General features: G+C 43.2%; 1 protein-coding gene across 10 annotated transcripts in view; it reads left to right on the top strand.

The window, feature by feature from the left end:
• Positions 1-19,603, top strand: part of SLC6A6 (solute carrier family 6 member 6) — a 58,995-nt gene that overhangs the window by 16,778 nt on the left and 22,614 nt on the right. For all 10 annotated transcript variants that reach the window (XM_075052896.1, XM_075052892.1, XM_075052894.1 and 7 more), the window contains 4 exons: positions 7,552-7,791; positions 8,372-8,506; positions 10,747-10,981; positions 16,981-17,113. In XM_075052896.1, the coding sequence (XP_074908997.1) occupies positions 7,563-7,791; positions 8,372-8,506; positions 10,747-10,981; positions 16,981-17,113 (732 nt within the window). In that variant the 5' untranslated portion in view covers positions 7,552-7,562. The remainder of the gene's footprint in view (positions 1-7,551; positions 7,792-8,371; positions 8,507-10,746; positions 10,982-16,980; positions 17,114-19,603) is intronic.

Raw genomic sequence — 19,603 nt, 5'->3', positions numbered from 1 at the left:
GTAGAACTAGTTTAACTGACACGAAGACTTGCTAGAGAATTGCAATCCACTCAACAGCAGACCTTCAGAATGGAAAACGGAATATGAAAAAGCTACTTCCTTTGGTCAAAAGTTGTATAGCTGCAGGATACAAGGTGGCTGAAGAGTCGAGGATGTGCACAGCTCATTGAATCTTCTTCGACAATGCCCATCTGGCTTGGAAAGCCATCATCTTGCCACACCACTTGGATATACCCCTGCATTTTGTAAGGGCCCTCTCTTAAAGAGAAGGCCTCTAGAGGTGGTGTTACCCAGTGAATTAATGTTATTTCACTTTCACAATGGGGGAGCTGGTACAGCAGAGGGAGCATGCAGGGAAGGCAGCAGGGAGGTTGTGCTTCTTTCCAGCCTGTTGACAGCCAGGAGGCTGTTAGCTGGCACACCTGGAGGCATTAAATTAGGTCAGCAGTTGGCTTCATGTGAAGAAAACCAAGTGTTAACTGGATGCTCTCCCACACATAATTACCAGTACGGTGTAGAGGGGATGAGCAGTTTCCCTTCATTCTCCCTGCCTCTGTCAACCCTTGCTTTCACGCTCTCCTTCCCTGAGGTCCTCTTTGCAAGAGTTGCCCCTGGGCTTTCTTCTTTGAAGAGGGGACAGAGCAGGAGGACCACTGCTCTCCTGTGCAGAACGCTTGGTTTCTCACTGGGATACAGGAGGCACTGTGCCCACAGAGGATTTCCGTAGGATGGAGTCATAACCAGTGTGATGCAGTGTGCCAGTCCTCTGCTTCGCTGCATCCCATGCTCTTCCTCGCTGACTGCTGCGGGGGCCAGGGCTGCCCTGGGCCATCTCCCTGGGGAATCAGGCTCCATCCTGTTGAGGCTGGGAAGCATCATATTTGCTTCAGCCCCTGTGTTTAGGGTCAGGGTCATGTTCCCTCTGAAATCCATTGGAGTTTGTGGATATTCTTCCTCCTCCTTTCCACCCCACACAACGGGAAAGGAGTTTTTAATTTCCTCCCCTTCTGGGTTTAGTGGTAACTGCTTTGTTCTTTCACATAAATAAGTAGAACAAAATGAGCATCTAGAGTATTACGTGACTGCAGATTTTCTGCTGCTGAAATCTAAGCAAAGATGCAGGATTTTGTAACAGCTCTGTGCTGTGGCATGGTACCTATATGAAGCATTTGAAGAGCATGAATGGAAACACCAGAGAGAAAAAAGCATGTGGGGAAAAAAAGATACCTTTTGTCCAGACCACAACTGATGAAAAAGAAATTGCATTAAGCCCTGGGCTTTCCTTTCAGAATAGACTTCAGCTTTATAAAGGAGTGCATTTTGCTCCTAGAAAATGTTCAGTAGCAGATTTTCCAGTCTATCTTAGAAGACTAAAAAAAGTGTCATAGTGAAAGAAAAGGAAACAATGAAGAAGTGAGAAGGGAGATGGTGAAAGTTGGAGGGAAGCTGAGAAAGAAGAAAGGACAAATGGATAGATGTTTAAATAACTACCCATAAGCAGGGAAAAGTAATCAGACAAAGAGGAGTCCATTAAAGACAAAGAGAACAGTGAGATGTAGTTCAGGGAATTTTTAGAGGCATTTTTAAGAAGAAGAGAGGCAATGTGTGCAATAAAGGGAGTGGTATTATTTTTCAGAAAACATAGGTATCTTGTTCAATGAAGCAGAAAGAGCTTGGATATGAGTTAAAGACGATAAATGAAGTCAGGTGCTCTTTGGATACTGGTGTGGCCTCGAGGGCTGCCAAACATAAAGGCTTTTTCTTCTGCAGATCAGAAAGAGTTGCACTAAAGCCATAAGTTTGATCAAGGGGCTGTTTATTTTAATCATGTATTGATTGGCTTAACCACACTGCTCTGGGAGGGAGGGAAAGCTGTCAACATCAAGAATTACAGCTTTCAAAGTTCCAAGTAATCCTAGGAAATGAGCCAAACATAATAAATGCAGTTTTATTCGGGACCTGATCCTACTACTGTTGAAATCAATAGCAGCTTTTCCATTGCTCTCAATGAGAGTGGAAGCTGCTTACTTGAAGAGCAGCTCTGATTCAGCAATAAGGGCAGCTAATTTTGAAATATTCATGAATATGAATATAAAATAATACTAATATAAAAAGAACCAACCCACAAATAGATTGGCAGATCTAGGAAAGCTCTGTTTTTTAAGGGAGGTTGACTTCGATTTCCAAGATACAAAAGAAAAAAAAAGGCAGAAAAATAGGAGACATAATAATGTCTAAAGAGGCAGAGCTTAAGTAGGGTTAGAAAAATTAGCTATAATGTGATAAACAGATGTCTTTCAAAAGCCATTGAGACAGAAGAGGAGGAGAGAGCACTGAAAAGCTCAAGACATAAGTCTGCATGGGCTGAACTTAGTAGAAAGGGGTCCTTGAAAGCAAAAGTAGTGGTAGTAGGCTGCAAAACCAGTCCATAAAATCAGCAGTACAGCCGTACAGTCATTCCTCAGGCAGCATTCCCATCAAGGTCAGAGACACTCAAGAGTATGTACTTCGCTTTTAGTTTTCTAATGGAAGAAGGCGCTAGAAAACAAATGTTGAGCTATGATTCTAGTCACCAATTCAGTATGTTGAATCCCTATTCAAAGCTTATATGCGTTGACTGCAAAAGAAGTAGCTCCTTTGCTGTGGTTTCTGATCTTCAGACACAAGACAGGGCATGCATTTTAGCATGCGTAAATATTTACAAATACATATCTGTGTGTACAGGCGGACTTTGATTTTTGTGTTTCCATCAGCATTTGGAAAACCATTGTTTTGAAGACTTGATTTTTAAAGACTATTAATTAAGTGAGGTAGCATCCACGATGAATTTGTCCTTGGGGCTACTCCTGGAAGGTGTTAGCTGGCATTGGTCACCTTTCTCTGGCTATAAGAAGCTTGGAGTGGATCATTACTGTAACCCCAAAGCAGAAATCGAACAGTGTATTTTCAGATGTGTAATCCATGGGTTGTCTGTCAAAAAAAGTTAGTGGTTCAGCAGTAATGTGAGTTGTGTATGTTCTGACAATCAGCAGGTCCTGTCCACACTGGTGGCCTTCCCCCATCTGCATCTCTCATCGTCTGATCCCTTTGCCCAGTGCCTCCTCCTTCCCCTACCACTCATTTTTTGCATGTTACGAAGGATTACATTTCAATGCCAGTATTTTTTAAAGGGTATGGGTTATCTGAGGTGCAGGCTGTACGTGCAAAGACGTGATAGCTGTAGCACAGTTGATGGCCCAAGCCGGGTTGGCTGTGAAAGTGCTCTGCTTATGGCTAATCTTTTGGTATTTTCAGCTGTACACCAAAGACTAGTCAGTCATGGGGGACAGCAAGAGAGCTTGGGTTATTGCAGCGGTATTTCACATGAGGAAATTTGTGCACTAGGCACAAGGGGCAGCCGCACGATTCTCCTGCAGAAGGAGAGGAGCCCTTGTGGTGCTCCTGGCCGCACCAGGGAGCAGATGCTTGAGAAGCGCAAAGCACCCGTGCTTGCTCCCTCATTCTATTTTTTCACATTTTACCACCATCAGTTTGACAATCGATAACTTCCTCCTCAGTTAATTAGGGCTTATACCAATGTACGAGAGAGCAGATCCTGGCCCTGGCCCAGTCCGGATCCTTTCTCCCCTTACTTCTGAATCAGGCTTTAGCTGTTTGGCTGGACTCAGCCTGGTAGCGCACTGTAAACGGCAAGCTTGACTGCTGCTTTTTATTTATCCGTATTAAGTTCATCAGATGAAGCCAGAGCTTCCTGGGGCCACCCGAAGCTTCCTGGAGGGGGTACTCTCACAGGCAGATGTGGCTCCTGGAAGGCAGACATATGTCTCCGGGAGGCAGACATATGCCTCAGACTTGGATCGCTCCTTTTGGACTATGTGGTCGTAAGAGCATTTTCTTACAATCTATTTCCTTGGGGGAGTCAGATGGACTTAGATCTCGGATACCATCCCCACTAAGTGATACAGTAAAAATAACCTATTATTCTCTGGTTCTGACCTGGGCGGTGACAACATATTGTTTCAGCATCTCTGTCAGACTATTTCCCTTAAGAGCCATTTTAACCTCACCCAGTGGGACATAACTAAAGGAAATGAAACTCGAACCCCATTAAGGAAAAAGACAATGCCTTTCACTAAACAAACTTGATTTTCTTGGCTTTTCTTTGCCAAGGAGAATCGCCCGTACCCCCCACCCTTGCAGCCTTTGTAGACAGTTCCTGTAATTGGGAATGACTGGGTGGACACCAATGGTTGGCAGCAAAGGGGGATAAATCCGACATGCCTTGAACGTGACATGGGCTGGGACTGCAGTCCCAGGTGGCCGCTTAGCGTCAATTCCTATGGTACTGGTTGACGGTACGTGCCTGCCAGCCACAGCTGCCGGCCGTCGAAGCACAGTCGGGATTTTAGCAAGACTAGATAAGAGATACACAGTAAAACTGGGCTGTTACTAATTTTGTGCAGGCATTGGATAGGTACTGTACTGTGCCCCACTGGTGAGAGCTGGTGACTTGCAACAGAGTTGTGGTGGTCCATCTCCTGGCACCTGTATGGTGAAACGGCCACCCCAAAAGCATGCGTGACCTTGAGGATTTGTCATCTGTGGGCTAAGGGAAAGATCACAATCCATCTTCACACTCCAGCTATGGCTGAAAAAAAACTTACACTCAGTAATTAGGTTTTCAAGCATGGCCATTAGTTTGGGGTGTCTTAAGACAAATTAGAAATCCCTTTTTAAAATGCAGTCCCATGCAGTTACAAAGTAGGAGTCTGAAAAAGCACTGTTTCACACTTTGTGTGCAAGTAATTGGGATAAACCACAGGGTGATCACCTTGTCCCAGGGAAAGTTAGGGTTTACAGAATGCAATCAGTTGGTCAGGCTTCCAAACGCTGGGTAGAACTGAGTGACACCTGGGCCAAAGTAAATCCACAGGCAAGAAGACTAGAGCTGACAGAAAAATAAAGAACTCTGTGTCACAAGATAAAAGTAGATGGCAAAAAATTGCAATCCTGGAAGTGCTTTTAGTCTCAGAGATGGCCAATGGCTGTAGGTCCCCTCATTTTTTTGACATAAAGGTAGCCCGTGTGCTCAGTGTTCTGTTTCGGGGTATTTCCAGTATCAGTCCCCATGGGGAGCAGTTAAGGTCCTATTTCAAACCTTAATCCCGCAGGGATCTATAAATCTACATATCTCTGTGCCGTTAAGCAGGTTTATGGCTGTCCCAGCAGTTCACCGAAAAATGGTCTGAAAAACAAGAGCGTATCCTAAACACTAGGTGTGAGTTACTCTCTCTTTTGCACACTTTCTTCCTCCGTTGATGAGTGTGTCAATAACCCGTGTGAAGAACAGCTTCCATGAGAGATGGTCCGAATGCCCTCCATTCCTCAGCCCAGAATAGCCTGTTGCCTGATGGTTATGACATTCTCCTGCAAGACGAAAGATAGGGATTCAAGCAGTACAAATAGCAAAAGAAAGTGAAATTGGGCTTTCTCCATGCCTGGTTGCTGCTGCAGTGAGAGCAAGACCTCAACCACCTTGTAGGTACCTCTTTGAAGAAAAGCAGTTGGACCTACTTTTTTTTTTTTCCTCCTGCAAGAGATGACTCCAGGGGATGATGCAGGGTGGTACCTGTTTGGGGCTTGGGGTGAGATGCGGCTGTCCCAGGGAGGTTAAGGCTAGTGTGAATCCCTCTTGGAGGGACGTCCATAATCTCCATGCATGATACTAGCAACACAAGTTAGCTATTGTGAATTAATTCCCCAAAGCAACTAGATGCCTAAAGGCTGTTATAGAGCTGGCCCTACCATTTTTATTCAGTTACTACACTACTTTGTCTCATTCCACGTCTCTAACAGCAACCAATAGGAGATACTGTAGAGGAATATGTGTCCTGCCCTCATACCCCTACAGTGGGTGATGACGATCCATCACCCTGTGATTAACTTTCTCCTTCTATGAGCTCTCTCTGCTGTTGACCAGGAGGTATTGCAGTTGTTCATACCACCTCTGTGCAGTCAGCAGTGGCCTTTTTTAAAAAGCAGTAGAAAGTGGTAATGATTAGCATTGCGAAGATTAAAGTCCCTTTTTAGATCATGGCCTGATAGGTGACTGCTGTCGCAATACCTGGTTTGCAAAGGCCACCAATATGTCAGTGGGGCGAATATCGAGCTGCTGTGGTTTGTGAAAATGTTAGCCTTCTGAAACTTTCCGTGGTGAATGGAAAGATTTACGGGTACAGTGATGCATATCTATCTCAAAGTCATGTTCGGACTAAAAACTTCCTGCAGAGCTAATGTCAACTCAAGTTTCAGGTCACTGCCACAAGCTAAATCAGGTTAGAGATCAAAACCAGCGAGCAGGTATGAGGGAGGATTGCAGCTATCAAATGGGATAATCTGTAGCATGACTTTTTTATGACTGTGCACCCATAATGACATGTACAAGCAGGGAATGGTTGTGGTCTGGAATAAACTTGCTGGTTTGCCTGGTTCTGGTGAAAATTTCACGTGCTTTTCAGTATCAAAACACTAAGCAAAAATAACTGGTCAGATCCAGCTAAAGTCACTTGAGTTATGTGGGGAATGAATTGGCCTCTTATGCCTGAGATCTGAGTTAACATAAAAGCTACAAGTTATTCCTAAATTGTTTTCATTAGGAAATCCTCGATAAAAAGGCACTTGTTAGAGTAATTCTTTCTATTATTATTTTTACACAATCAATGATTTTGAACATCATAAATTATAAAACCAGCTATGATTTAATATGCTTCGGGTTTTGTATCGGGTGACTCATGCCACTGACTTTTTAATTAACTAAGGAGCCATCATTCTTGGCAAACTGTTCAATTGCGTAGGTGCATATAAGACAATAATTGAATGTAAAGGTTTATTTTTGTCCCTTTATTGATGTCAAGGGAAAACAGTGCAGTTATGAAAATGGAATAAACTGAAAAGATTCCTTCAGTTCCTGCAGGTTGATTAGAACAAATGACTTTCCATTCCAGTTTTTATGAATGTATCGTTTTCTGAAAGCTTTATAATACTTCAGGGAAAGGAAATTGCAAGCAATAAATGATTCAGGATGGTTCAGGTTATTGGGAAATAGAGGAATGGGTTTTATCTGGAAAGGTGAGATTTACTATTCTGCTGTATTTCACTTAAATGTTTGAGAAGGAATCAGATGGAGTGATTTATACCTTATTATGGGCATGAAAACAGCATGAGACACTTGCTTGGTAACACCATTTGCTGATGCCGATGCAGTGTGCAGTCTTTATACACCTTTTGTGTGCAGCCAGCAGGTAGGCAGCGGTGTCAAACCTTTGCTATCCTCTACATTGCATTGGCTGCAGAGAGGTGACCGTAGAGTCCAGGGGTGGTTTGTCTTTCCTGGTCAGTGAAGGCAGCAGATGTATTTTCATATCTCAGCTTGTTAAACAGCACTGGTTTTTATGGAATGAGTTTGGTTAAACAGCTCTTGCAGTATTAGAGAGCTCTAACATTAGACTGTTTAATAAACCCAGAGTTGTTTTCTTTTTTTTCTCTGTGTAGAAAGCAGAAATATGGCAACAAAGGAAAAGCTTCAGTGCTTGAAAGATTTCCACAAGGACATCCTCAAACCTTCCCCTGGCAAGAGCCCGGGGACACGGCCTGAGGATGAAGCAGAAGGAAAGCCGCCCCAGCGGGAGAAGTGGGCGAGCAAGATTGACTTTCTGCTGTCTGTGGCTGGTGGATTTATTGGTTTAGGCAACGTCTGGCGGTTTCCGTATCTCTGCTACAAAAATGGCGGAGGTGAGTATTTCTTTATTTCATTCTCACTAATCAATCTGTCTGCCTTATGCTTACTATTTTTCAGTGCCTTCATCCAATTTTTAAAAAGAATATTGGCACACCTGTTTTCTGCCTTCTTCACCAATCTTCAGGAGAGATTGTTTTATTACTTAATAGTTTTTGTTAAAACTTAATTTGGGAAAAACAACAGCAATTTAAAATTTTATACTACTGAACCTTTTCTGCTCTTTTACTTCTGCTACAACTGTCTGAGTTTTAACCAAAAGATATGGTAGTGATATAGACCAGTAGGATTTCAGACTAAGAGCATGCTGAGCCACATGAAACTGTTGTGTGCCTAACCCCATCGTTATTGCAGATTTTCACTTTAAAAAGGTAATAAAATGCCCTTTCCAGCTGTATATACCCATTCCCTTGTAGAGAATATGAGCAAAAATACCCCAGAATAAGATTCTTGTATACTGATATTAAAATATCAAATACGTTTTTTTGTATATATATACGCCTGTTACCACTTTTTAGATGATCTTGTGTAAGCGCACTCACTTCATCTCAATTTTTTGCTATATTTTCTCAACAGGTGCATTTCTTATACCTTATTTCATTTTCCTGTTTGGGGGAGGTCTTCCCGTGTTTTTCCTGGAGGTGGTGCTAGGACAGTATACCTCTGAAGGTGGAATCACATGCTGGGAAAAGATCTGCCCTATTTTCACTGGTTAGTACATCTTGTTGTGTTTTACTGCTTAAAGACACCTCTGTAAACCATATGCAGCAACACTATTCCCCTCATGTCCATTAATTCAGCTATTTGCTGTAGTAATTGAGGGTATGATACTGGTTCCTGGAAAGGTAGAAGTCGGAGAGTCTGAAGGACAAAGTAAAGTATTGATTCTGATGCTATCATCTTGTTAACTGGCAGAACTGCTGATAAGCAAGAAAGAAATCGCATATTATGCATTAAAAAGGCAATTGCACGTTTTGTTCACAGGTATTGGAGAACGTGCTGTCTTGGAAGGCTAGGTGGCCTTAGTGAAAGCATCTTCAAAATAGTATTCTGGTCTGGAAATCAAAATCCCTCTGCCATGTGAAAGCTTATCATTGGTATCATCCCTCTGTTACTGATACAGCCAAAACCTGGACAGCATTTTTTGGTAGGGTTCAGGAACAGGACTTTTGTCATAATGGGGCAGGTCTTGGCAAACAGGCACGTTGGTCTGATGTTATTGAAGGGCCTTTGCCAGCAAATGAAGAATCACTCACCGCTCACAGGAATTATACAAATGCTGCTCTGGAAGTTAACTAGAATGAAAAATGAAAGACAGGTTAGAAAAATACCGAGGATGTTTATCTTGTGCATAGATAACCCTTTACAGCCAGACAGCACAGGCAGAATCATTTGGAATAATTACACTAAACAGAGCGGCACTCCTCAAATCCCACTTGGAAAGAGTGGGCACTTCATGCTGACGTGTCTCTAGCTCTGCCACCATTGCTGTTCCAGGCATCTTTCTCCCCTTATGTCACCCCAAGCAGAAGTGAGGGCTTTTTCTGTGGCTCACACTCCCACCTAATACTCAGAATGCTGCCGAAGTTGATGTAATTGTGCTGCTTTAGCTCCATTTTCTTCCTCCCCCTCCCACTTTTATGAAGCCTTTTTTTGAGGAGGAGGCAAGTATGTTCCGTGTTTAAATAGCAATCTCCCAGGCACCCATAATGAGAAACTGTAGCTCTAGTAATATGACTAGGTGTATATCCTGAATGAAATGCAGCTGCACAGAATAAATAGCATTTGCTCTCCTTGTTTTCACCTGGCATAAAAATAATCTCTGGTGGTAAAGACTCCTGCTGCAATAAGGTTTGAAACTGTAAAATATGAGGCAGGTATCGCAGGTGCTGGGGTAGCCATCAGAGTGAAGTTAAAGGGAACCTCATAGGCTTTTTGTCTTCTTGTAAGAGACTGCTCTAAGTTTTTAAAGGAAAACTCTTTTTTTCCCCATTATTCCTACATGGCAAACGTTGTAAGCTTTTTGGAGCTAAAGGATTTTCAGTAAAGGGGACTTTTCAGCGTCCTTTCATTTTGTATTTAAAAAAATAGTACTGATTCTGACTTGAGACACAGTATGAATCTGCTGGTGGGGCTAAACTGCCGAGCGAGGAGAGAGATACCAGACTCAGGAGAACATTTGTGGTATTTAATTAAAGCCGCCACCGGAACAGCATTCCGCCACCTCCTGAAGTTGTGTAGGACTCGCCCTTATCTGCCCATGACCCTGCTTTTAAAAACAAACAGGGAACATTTTTTATCTTCAAATATTGATAGCAGAGTTAAACATTGATCTAATTAACCATAACAGCTACAAATATCATGCTTCCTTTGCACAAGTGAAATTGGGGCAGAAACAGCAGCTTTCTACTGATAGCTTTGGAATTTTCCTTTTTAACTCATTCAAGAACTCTCTTCTTTCTTTTGCACATAGTCTGAGCCAAGCCAGTCGATAAGTATGAGTGGCGCAGGGGCTGCCCAGCTGAGCTGCCTCCAAGGAAGCTGGCTTGAGGGACAGCGTGGTGAGAATGATGTTGCCCAAGTAGGTACCTAAGTTGTGAGATGGCGTAGCTCCCAAGTAAGCAAAGTGTGATGTCTTGATTTCCTTTTAATAAAACTTGAAATAGCCTGGTTAGTGTTAAATTGGGTAGATGTCCTGCAGACGTCGCCTCCGATGTCAGCCAACCACAGCCAGAAACTCAGTCCTGAGTGCCCGTGCTAGTCAGAGGTGGTGGCAGGCCGGTGTTTATGTGTGATCAGGATGAGCTGAGCTTCCCAGAGCAGTGTGGTAGAGCGGGATACAAGCGCACAACACAGCGGGAATAGCACCAGCTCCACGAGATCACAAGCCCCCCTAGCAAGAAACAGCTGTCACGTCTGCATGTATTTCTTTTCTCTCCCCCTCTCGCCAGGAATTGGTTATGCTTCCATAGTGATTGTGTCCCTTCTGAATGTGTACTACATTGTCATCCTGGCCTGGGGACTCTACTACCTGTTCCAGTCGTTCCAGAGCGTCCTGCCGTGGGCGCACTGCCACCAGAAGTGGAACACGCCGACCTGCGTGGAAGACACTCTCAGGAAGAACAAAACGCTGTGGATATCACTGAATGCCACTAACTTCACCTCTCCCGTCACGGAGTTTTGGGAGTAAGTACCCCCTCTTCATGGTGCTTTTAGGGAGCTTCAGTGGCATGCCAGAGGTCTGGCCTGAGATTTTATGGAAGCCCCATTGGGAATGTTAGATAGGAAAAGAAAATTACTCTGGATGTCAGTTGTTTGACCAGTATTTGCCAGTGGTTCTCGCCCATCCTGAGACAGACTGGTCAGTCTGGGAGCCTGGAGGAAGGCATTAGATGTATAACTGCATTCATCCTAGAGAGTACAAGGAGCCCTAAAAACCCAGTGTAATGTCCAGTTTGGAAGAAAACTTGTTTCCTTCTTGGTTGGGATTCTCTAAATGCAGCATGAGAACAGAAACAAATCACTTCAGATGCCCTGATAGCAGAGATTTACAATGGAAACAGTGACAAATCACCCCCGTTGTGGTTGCGTTTCCTTCTTCCCCAGCTGTTAGCATTTGCAGTACACTTTGTGAAGCTATAACATCTCTTATCAGTCTGACAATGAAGCAAGGCATTGACCTCACCAATAAAACTGACAGAGGTGGTGAACGTTGTCCTGTACTGTAGGTTTCTCAGGTCATTTTTGTTACCTCATTTTTCTCTGTAGTCTCTGAGGAGACTCTGTTTTGCCAGATGCCTGGATTTCATCAGGCCTAAGCTTCTTATTCCCATTTCTCTCTTATTTTTCAAGTTTTAAGTTATATTGCATAGCCTGATTTCTGAACGGGCATGACCTCAGACCTCTGTGTGTTTATATAGGCATCAAAACATAGCAGCAGAGGAAGACACCTGTAGGGAAACTTAAATCCAAAGGATCTACAAATAGCTTAGGAAGAAATTTTTTTTTCTTGGCTTGCTCAGATGGTCAGTTAAGAGTGGAATTAGTTTCTGACCCAGCTTGGCTTTTTCAGCATGTTTAAAGTCCAGTTTGGTCCCTAATCAACTTGTACCTACTTCTTTATTTTTAAAAAGAGGCGTTAGCCAATAGCCCCAGCAGGAATGATGTTCATGCTGAAGATATTTGGCATGCGTTAGGTTTAGAAAAAAATACTGTTATGAACTGTGCTAAAATTTGTAACGCAAGAGCCAAAATACAAAGGGCAGATTGGATTCTGGATGAGCAGTTTCTCAAGAGGCGCTGGTGACCACCAGTGCGAGAGACGGGGTGCAGGCTGTAAGGGCAGTCGTTTGCCCTGTGCCATGAACACTGCGTTTCCATGCTGAGCGACAGAAACTTTCCCAGGTGACTTCCTCCCTTGTAAATATGGAGGGAGTTGGAAAAGGTTTGTTAAATGGTACCTTTGGATATTTTAGGAGAACTTAGAGGCAAGTTGCAGTAGCAGAGAAAGCCACTCTCACTCCTTTGGACTCTCCCACAATGACTTTGGGACTGAGGCCCTTGCACCCAAAGGAGTGGCTGGCTTGGTAGGATGTCCAAAGGTCCCCTCAAGGCCTCCCTAAGAAGCATGGGTCCACAGCGCTGCCCCGAAAATAGAGTTACTGTCCCAGGACTTCAAAAGTACTGTGTTAATCTTCAATTTTGTGGAGTGATTTTCCTCACAGGTCCTCTTGTACCTGGGGCAGCCATGAGCTTAGCAGCCTCCTGATGTGGCCGTGGGGTTGTCCTGCTGCTCCAGAAGCTTATACTCCTGTAATACACAGATCGATGGGCCAGGTTGTCTCCCTGGGGCCCCAGGTGGCATGTCCACTTCAGGAGACTGAAGATACCATTGCAGAAGGAAACAGGGCTGGGAGTTGGAAAACAGGTTGTAAAAGAAAGAGCGAGGGCTCCAGGACCTCAGGGGACACCAGAGCTTTCCGTGGGTAATGACACAGCAGGAACGTGTGAGGGGCCTTATGGCGGGACAGCCTGTCTGTGGGTTGGGGGAACGATGTCCCCATGAGAGCACGTTAGGGGTGGAGCTTTTAGTTAAGTTTCCTCTAAAAGAAACCAAGTTTCTGTCCCCAAAACTCCCCTGCAAGCTGAACCAAATCCTCCTGTAGGCACAGCCTAAGCTGTAGGCAGGCTGGAGGTGCCCGAGGCTGGAGGACACGTCCCTGATCCTCACAGCGCTTTCCCCTTCCCTTTGTCTTGCCCTCGCTATTTCTGTAGCACAGCCGGAGCAAAGGTTGCTCAGCGATTAGTGCTCCTGGAGGCAGCTCTCCTTGCACTTTGCAGCCAGTTTAACTTTTGTTCTCAAATAAGAGTTTTAAACATCGTGAACTGAACGCTTCCCTGGAGTCATGCTAGGGAGGAGTTTGGCTCTGTAATCCCACTAATACAGACATACTGTCCGTAGCTCACTGTTTCATCATGAGCAAAACTGCCCTTAACAGAGCAAGCTGCTTTGGGACTCATGGCACTTACAGAAGTATTAAAAATAGCTGTTCTGTCTGCATAAACAACTATTGGAGTCTTAAAGCAAGGACAGAGATCACGCAGCACTGTTGTAATTAAAGTAGCATAGCTTTTACATGGTGCAAGCACTTAGTACCCCCAGATTTTCCCCAGCCATGCTACTATTCTTTATAGTTCTGAAATTAAAAATAATTTTAAGAACTTTCAGGTACTTTGCCATCATAGACAATGCCAGCTGCCAGCCAGCCAGCTACCCACATTGAAAGGACAGGTCAATAAATAGTCTTTAACTGAAGATATCCATCTGCTTTGTGGCACAACTAATTCCAATTTAATTCAGGGGTTTGTGAGTATTTGGTTTCTGAAACCCAATGCCATTTATATTGTGGGACATTTATGTAGTGTCCTCATCAGTATTGCTTTGTAAAACTAATGCTGCCCAGATATAATTGACCGCATTGATGCATTAACCTCTTCGTGTTGAATAACACGTGTCCTTCTCAGCCTGGCTGGATGTATAGTACAGCCTGACATTTCAGTTCATTTGAATTAATGTTCTGTGCAAATCACATGCCTGCTTGAACAGCAATAAAAGGGGGTTAAGCAAATCTGGCTTTGTATCAGGAGACTTACCTCTTGGTGTCACATGCTTCAGGTCTTATTTCTGAAGATTTTATTTTAAAGTCCAAAACCTTAAAGGCTTACACACATATTAATACATAAGGGATAAGTGTTATGGGGTAATTATGGTTGAACAAAACCTCTGATTGTCTGGTGCTGGCCAAGTGTTTATAAATATTTGGTAATCAGCAGACTTTAGTCATCCAAATCCCAAGAAAGACCATCACATGCTAATGGCATGTAATCCCAAAGGGAGCGACACAAAAACTAAATAAATCTAGGGCAGCTGTGTCTGTCTTTGGGGGCAAACTGGAGGGTTTTAAAAAATGTTTCATATTCTCCTTCTAATAGTCTTGTGGTACAACTGCTTCAGTGTTAGTTATTCTTGTCCATCCAACATGAAAGGGTGCTTCGCCTTTCCTGGTACGAAAGGTTCTGTCTGCCTTCACTTGATTAACGAGCTGGAATATCCTTCAAGGATTGCATAACTCTCCTCATTTTATTTTTGTTTATGTTCTAGAGCCAGTTACAGCTCCTATCACATTTCCATATTGCACATCACCAGAACATATTAGTGTATGAACAAGGTTCAAGAACTCATGTTTACAAGAAACTCGGCCCCAGCCTGTTGTCCCATTGATTATATGTGAGTGACAGTTAATGACAGCATCAAGACTATAAATTAGAATTAGTAACAACTTCATGCATAAATCGTGCGAAGTTACTTGAGTGGACTTGGCTGAATCCAAGCAGCAGTGGGTTATGTAACAAAACTGAAGAGCTATCAGCATAGCCTGGCTCGTGCTCCTTCCTGAACTTGAATTTTCAGGGTATCGCAAATCCAGGTGGAGTGCTTCTGCTGCAAAAAATATGCTGGGTTAGATTTCATGGAACAATTTTTAACGCTGAGGCTCCCCTGGTAATTCTGAGCAGATTCCTTGAGGTAGTCGGTCTTTGTGAGACGAGATAACCCAGGACAGAGAAAGCCAGCACAGCACTTAGCGCGCTTGCTGCCTCACCATAGAAAAGCGACGTATCTGGCTCTCAGTAACCCACTGGGGTGCCCTCCAAAAAAGCTCGAAAGGATTACTGGGGCAAACTCTAGGTGAGATGACCACTTGCTTTTAGTTCCCTAAGAAAAAGCAAAGAAGTCTTAGCTGAATGTATTAAGAGAGCTCCCCATTCCAAAATGCATTTGAAGTTAATTATTCATGCCTTCCTTAGAGCTAGCTCTATAGGTTGCCTTTTTAATATGAACTGCCTCTTAGATTGGAAAATTGCCATTTATTTTTAAAAAAGCCACAGAAGGGCTTTGTCATCTTATAAATGTATTTTCTTCTTTTGTATATGCACAGCAGGTTTTTCCCTGGTTTCTTTAGGCTCAGGTGAACCAGGACTGCAACTTTATGCCAAATATTCATTACCGAGGGGTTTTTCGTAACTGTTGAATAGCTGTGCTGATTAGGGCAGACTTACCCTGTCTGGTGCCATTAGTCCTTTTCCATAACAAAATACACACACGTTCAGAGAGAATAAAGCATTTGGTGTGAGAACACATTCACACAGGTAATCCAAGTGAATTTGGCAAACAGAGATGCAAAAACAGATGGGTGAGGGTTTGAGTCCTATTAAACTAGTTGATCCAGGGGTTTTTTCCAAAAACTAATTGCAAATTTTCCATCAGTGACTTCATTCGCTATTATTTCCATGGTAATAGCAAAAAAAAAAAAAAAAAAGTTTAATTAATTCAGGGGAAAAACAAACCACAGTGGTTTGTCTTGTACTGGATCCACACGCAAAACTGCGCACGCCACGCTTGTGGGCCTTGACCCTGGTACAGCACCCCAGACTGCTGCTGTCTCTGCTCTCCACGACTTAGGTGAAGGAAAAGTGGCTGATTTTTATAGCTGTCTGAAAATCAAATTTAATTAACAATTTATTAGGTAGCAAGTTCATTTCTCTAGTCTTAGGGCAAGGCATTTCTGTTGTAATTGAGGTCAAACTGCTGCTTGATATAAAAAAAAACTTGCAGAAACTTGTCAGAGTGTAGTAGGATCATTTGCAGACGAGCTTTAGCTAAGTAAACAGTAAGAAACAGTTTGTTCTTTCATACATGTTTGACAAATGAAGTAAGTATCAGGTATGACAAGGTCTGTCCAGTGTGTGAAGACAATGCATGTTGCATGAAATGAAAAATAATAGTTTTAAATCAGTATTTAACAATGACCCATGGCAATTCCAAAAGAGAGAAGCCTTAATGAATTTTTCCCCTCGGGAACAGAGTATTTTGATGGTCAGATGTTGCTCCCTTAAGACCCAGCTTAGGAATTTCTTTTTATTTATTAACGTAAGTGACAGAATAAAGTTTACCAAATATCTGGAGTTAGCTAAACAAGACCCTGGTGGCGGCGGTGCTGAGGGCAGGCGGCGGCGCGCCCAGGCAGTGTTTGTGTGCGGGGGGCCGCAGGGGGAGAACGGATAATGGCTCCAGCCTTCATTCACCCTGCAAAGCCGTGCGGCTCGATGGTTCCCTGCGTTGCTTTTTCCCTTTCCTCCTTGCGGCAGTCTTGCTAATGAACTGAAAAGGAGGAGAAACACACGGATGCAGGCCAGTTGCAAGTGTCCGTGATGGAGACATCATGTGCAATGCTGCCGCCCAGTTTCGGAGCCAGTATTTGTGGTGAGACTGAGGCGAGTCGGTCTTGTACCTCTAAGGGAGCAAATGTGAAAGCCGCAATGCTTTGAGCATACTTTCTTATCTCGAATAGAGATGGTCACAGGCTGCTAAAAAGAGCTTAAAATGAAATGCTGTGCAATATATTGAAGAGAAGAGCACCACAGACCTAGGGAAGAGGTAGGGCTGCAAAGCTCAGCTTTGCTCACATAAGCCACGCTGATTTAGCAAGCAGCGTTCAAAGGGCAGGGATCTGCCCATGCGTCTACTGCCCTACACACCGTTGTATACTCTCAGCCATCACAAACAGATTCTGCATCAACTGAGCTCCTGCATCTCTCTCTTGTTTTGTTTCCTTTCAAATATTCAGGCGCAATGTACTGAGCTTGTCCTCGGGAATTGAAGATATTGGTATTATCAAGTGGGATCTAGCACTGTGTCTTCTCCTTGTCTGGGTGATATGTTTCTTCTGCATTTGGAAAGGAGTCAAATCCACTGGGAAAGTAAGTGCTCTTTTACCCTTTTTATAATCATTGCAGTTAGCGGATGTTAGAAATACTAAGTAATGCTATTCTTGAAGGTGTTCACCGTTTCCCGGAAAAAAATATGTATCTTTGCGCTGAAGAAAGAGGGTTTCAGATTCAGCTGACTTTTGAAAGTCATTGCCAGTGCCCCAAATGCCTGCGAGTCAAGTAGCGATTACTGGAATGGCATCAAGAAGCAGATACAAGCACGGTTTGAGTACCACTTTGCCTCTCTGAGGACGAGCATCCCACTGATGCATGTCATGAGCTTGGAAGGCCTTAGGCTTGTGATGTGTGGTGCTCTGCGCTCCCTGTCTGTGCTCTCACACCAGCCAAGTTCATTCTCAGTGCAGTGGGGTGGATGTTAACATAGCTGTGGTAGGGATGTTTTAAGTCAGTGGAAACTGGTTGATGCATAGCATTTTTTAAATGCCGCTCACTTACAGAAGAGACTAAACTTAGGTACTCATTTAGAAGCACTCTCCTTGACAGAGATTCTGGATAGTTTGTGGTTTTAGTCTCATCGTGTGCTCTTCACAATCATGTTTTTCTCTAAACAATAACAGCTAAATCATTCCTGAACCTCATCCTACTCCAGTGCAAGAAGGAAATTACAACAAATCTTGGACAATCACTTAACAACATGAAGCATGGTATTATTGCCCCTTGCATACGATAGTGTTTTTAAACCTATTTTCATGAGAAAAGGCTTTTGAAGCCATTGCATATGTGTGGCTCAGCTTTCAAACCTGTTGGTTGAGGCAGCATTTCAGCTAAGTCTTAACAGAGATAGAGACGTCTCAAGATACTAAGTTCCCACACATTTCTTGTCAGCTAGGTGGAAGGGAGCGACCCTGTGTCCCACCTGAGAAAAAGGCCACAGCATGAACCCATCTTTTATCAACCACCAGAGAAGTCAGGAGTGAGCAATGGCAAAAGCCTCAACTGCAGAAAAAGCATAATTTAGCAGTTTTACCTTGTTACACACTGCAGAATCAACCAGGAGACAAAACTCCATAGGAAACCAGACCTCATTAGTTCCACTGTTGACCAAACTACTTGCTTTACTGTCGTCTCTGTCTTGCTTTCTGTGATTTTTATCATGGAGCCTCATTAAAATCGTGCTGGTGCCTTACCCTGGATTCCTGCCAGCTTTGCTCCAAAGAACAGCTTCCACACCTCTAAAACATACGTTGACAAAAATGTTTGCTTCTCTGTTCCCTCTGATTGATGTGACCCGATGAGGTGATTGTGTAAGTTTTATAGTAAAGGTGAATGCAATAAATCTCCCGCAGTAGCCGGGTGGAAGCACACATTTCTGCATTACCTTTGGCGAGCCTGGTGTCTGCTCGGTAAAGGTTACAGTAGCGCTGAGAGGTTTTTCCAAGCTCCCTAAAGTACACTGTTTCAAGCCCCTGTGAAGGTAACAGGTTGAAAACAGGTCTGTTAAAATCAGTTATCTAAATGTTTGTGTTTTCTGGAAATCCAGCAAAATGCGCTCATTTTTAAGGCAAGGCGGTCGGTAGGAATTTGCTGCCTCCTCTCTGCAGCGTCTGAGCTCATGCGGGTGGGGAGCCAAAGCCCGACAAAACCATTGGAAAGTCTCCGGTTGATTCCATTAACTTTGGGGTCAAACAAAAGTAAACTGTAAACTCTAATGGAGGACTTGAATTATTTGAGAAGTCTAGTTTACTTTAGTAGATGGTTGTTTATAGCACTTCCCTGTTTTCCAGTGTGTTAATGGCGCTTTGGAGGGGAGGCGGGGGGGGAGGAAGACATAGTTTTTAAATCTTGTAGTAGCGTATTGGACAAATAAACATGAAATCATGAGGAAAAATAATGGTTGTGCTTATGCTTTGGATAATATGCTTGATCTTAAAAATTCCTCCAGTGTTATGAGAGAATCTTTACCTGCAGCTCAAGGGCTGCTTTCTGAGTGTCGTTTACTCAGTTCCTGCAAATATGTCAAAGCATATATTATTTTATAAGAAAACTTTGATTTTTCATAGACCTGGCTTATATTAAAAAAAATTAGAAACCACAGAAATCCCCCTTTTATCTTTCTGGTTTTGGTGAAACTGGGCTAATGTGTAATATGTATTATTTGTCAGTGGAAAATATACAGCAAATTCAAGGAGAAAATTAAAAAGGATGTGTATGAAAAGATTTCCTTTAATTTTATGAAATCAGTCCAGCTCTGTGAATTATTATGGCAAGGCAGGCTTTGAGTTCTCATTACTCTCAGAGGACATACTTAAGAAGAAAAATGGTGCATCCCGGGAGCTTTGCTGTAGTTAAACAAATTCTGGAAAACAAAAATACATTTTAACTCATGGCAGCAAACTGTAATTACCTGGGGGAATCATGTGACTCCATGAAAAATGCTCTTTCTTGGACAGTAGTGATTCTTGACTGTAACACAGCGGTTATATATAAAATGAGAGAAAGCACTGATGGGCAAAGAAAACA

This window comes from Buteo buteo, chromosome 21, assembly GCF_964188355.1.
Source record: "Buteo buteo chromosome 21, bButBut1.hap1.1, whole genome shotgun sequence".
Lineage (NCBI taxonomy): Eukaryota > Metazoa > Chordata > Aves > Accipitriformes > Accipitridae > Buteo > Buteo buteo.
Note: the sequence above shows the minus strand (reverse complement) of the source record. Positions and strands in the feature narration are given on the sequence as shown.